Source organism: Myotis lucifugus, unplaced genomic scaffold, assembly GCF_000147115.1.
Source record: "Myotis lucifugus unplaced genomic scaffold, Myoluc2.0 scaffold_126, whole genome shotgun sequence".
NCBI lineage: Eukaryota > Metazoa > Chordata > Mammalia > Chiroptera > Vespertilionidae > Myotis > Myotis lucifugus.
Genome location: NW_005871174.1, coordinates 57,743 through 60,568, shown reverse-complemented (window position 1 = coordinate 60,568; position 2,826 = coordinate 57,743). Strand labels below are relative to the sequence as shown.

General features: G+C 40.9%; 1 protein-coding gene across 1 annotated transcript in view; it reads right to left on the bottom strand.

The window, feature by feature from the left end:
* LOC102430429 (guanylate-binding protein 7-like) overlaps window positions 1-2,826 on the bottom strand; it is a 19,403-nt gene that overhangs the window by 1,852 nt on the left and 14,725 nt on the right. Inside the window, exon 7 of the mRNA XM_023758244.1 lies at window positions 824-1,054. Within this exon, the coding sequence (XP_023614012.1) occupies window positions 824-1,054 (231 nt within the window). The remainder of the gene's footprint in view (window positions 1-823; window positions 1,055-2,826) is intronic.

Genomic DNA, 2,826 nt, shown 5'->3' with positions numbered 1-2,826 from the left:
AGCCACCCCCCACCCCAGGTTACAGACAACCAGGTTAATATGCAATCCTACATAAACTCATCCTCCATTTTTGCAATATCTGCACATTCTTTTTCTTCTGACTGGATGCTCATTTACCCTTTCTTACTCAGATATAATTTATTGAAATCTCAATTTATAGCTTCTACCTCCTCTTCCAGGAAGCTTTGATGAACTTCTTTCTGAGATTTGAATGGCTGCCAGGTACACAGACCTGCCCTACCAGCTCTATCATTTGCTGGTTATGTATTCTTAGGCCACTAGTTAGCCTCTTAGTGCATCACATTTCTCAATTGCATAATGGAGATGACAGTATTACCTAAATTCATATTATCCTGAAGATTAAGTTGATAATCCAAGCATAGCACTTAAGAATATACTTGGTTTAGTAACTGTGTGCTCAATATATATCAGCCGTCACCATCATCATTATCATCATTTTAAACATCACTATTCATATACTTATATGATAATCATTTTCCCACCACATTCAATTGACTGTTTATATTTCTTTCCTTAGGTAATGTCATAAACTTCTTGAGAATATTGTTTCTTTAATTATGTATCCTTGTACATAGCACAAAATAATTACATTGTTTCCTAAATGAAAGGCATATTCTCTTCCATCTACATTCCTGACAGTAAATCCGATATTTGGGAAAACATATTTTTTGTTTATTTAAAAGTGTGTAACTAATGTATAGAAATCACCATGCTTTGCCGTTTATGCACAAATGGTCCTGTGCTCTTAGATTTTCAAAAGAATCAACAAAGACCCTCTGACACCCATCTGCTGTCCTTATCCCCTCTTTTTATTCCTCACCTTCACTCCTTTCCTGGGTACCAGGTTATAGGAATGTTCAACCTTGTCCATTTCTTTTACGTAGAGATTGTATCCTCCTGGCACAGAGAATGTTCCTCTCAAAATATTTTCCAACAGTGGCTCTGAAAGCTGTTTAAGCTGAGCCTGGCAATATTTGGTAGATGCCTCTTCATTCTGCAGCAAGAAATCTTCCTTCTTTTTCTCTATGGTGCCCTGCTCAGAAATGTGGAGGAATCCAAAGGAAAGAGGCCATTAGAAAAGAAGGGAAGGTCCAACTGTGATCCTCTTGGAAGAAGCTGTCTGATGACATCAGAGTAGACTGGGGCATGGAACACTGGACCAGGATCAGGAAGCTTGTTTTAGTCCCAGTTTAGACCAACTCTTGGTTTGACCTGGAAAAAAATTCCTTAATTCCTATGGGTTCAGGCTCAACACTTGTGAAATGATAGGGTTGGCAGACAAGAACTCCAAGATTCCTGTAATTTTAAAAATTGGGAAATAACATTATTTCTATTTTGGGTGTACAACATAATGATTTGATACTATTTGTATAGATTGGCAAAATGATCACCACAATGTCTGGTTAACCTTACATAGTCACAAGAATTGATTTTTCTTCGATGAGAATTTTTAAGTTAGACTCTGCTGGCAAATTTCAAATATGAAATCCAGTATTATCAAGGTTTCTTTATCAGTCATAAGATTAACCGCGGTCCATCCATCGATAATGGACAATGGGGAGTTCAATATGACTGTAAGTAAACTTTCCTTTGCAAACTTGGTTGCTATGGATAAACAATATACACAATAAATCAACTGTCCACTAGTGAGGTAAGTAGTCACTGAACAGAGTTTTGAACTCCTCGTGAATTATTTCAATAAGGGTTTGATTGTGCAAACATTAGGAACAGAAATTATTTTGCTATACTTGAAAAATTACAATCCCTTTGGTTTTCTTCTGTATGAAGTACGAGTTCTGTAACTAGTAGGATAGTAAATGACAGAGTCAAAGGTAAGGTGAAGGTCCTTAATTAAGGCAGAATTACATTGTCCTCAAGAATTCTCTTTCTTGGTGTCCACAAACTTCAATCTCTAGGCATGTGAATATGATAAATATTAATCTTGTGATTGGATTTTTATATGGTACTGGGAGACTTTAAGAGATGGAGATTGCTTAAGTGTGCATACCTAAACACATAGCTTTTTAAAAAAACAACAACACATTTTTTGATTTCAGAGATGGAAAGAGAGGGAGAGAGAGAAACATCAATGATGATAGTGAATCATTGATCAGCTGCCTCCTGCATGCACCACACTGGGGATCGAGCCCACAACTAGGTCATGTGCCTTGACCCCAAACTCAACTGTGACCTCTTGGTTCATAGGTCCATGCTCAAAGACTGAATCATGCTAGCTGGGAAACACATGAGCTATGTAAGAGCAGTTTTCTCCAGTTGGTAGCAGAGAAGTAGTCAAATATATTAGAAACAATATGGTACAATGCACTATTGCTGCCTTGAAGATGGGGAGGAGTTCCCATGACCCTCCTTATGATATTACTAGAGGCCCGGTGCACAAAATACATGCATGGGAGGGGGGGAGTGTTCCTCAGCCCAGTCTGCACCCTCTCCAATCTGGGACCTATCTAGGGCAGTCAGACATCCCTCTCACAATCCAGGACTGCTGGCTCCCAACCACTCACCTGCCTGCCTACCTGCTTGCCCCTAACCGCTTCTGCCTGCTAGCCTGATCACCCTCTAACCACTCCCCTGCCAGCCTGATTGACACCTAACTGCTCCCCTGCCAGCCCGATTGCCTCTAACTGCCTTCCCCTGACTTCATGGTCACCCCTAACTATCCCCCCCTGCAGTCCTGGTCGCCCCCAACTGCCCATCCCTACTGGCCCGCTCACCCCTAACTTCCCTCCCTTGCCAGCCTTGTCGCCCCTAAGTGCCTGGCCGTCAGCCTGGTCATCCCCAACTGCC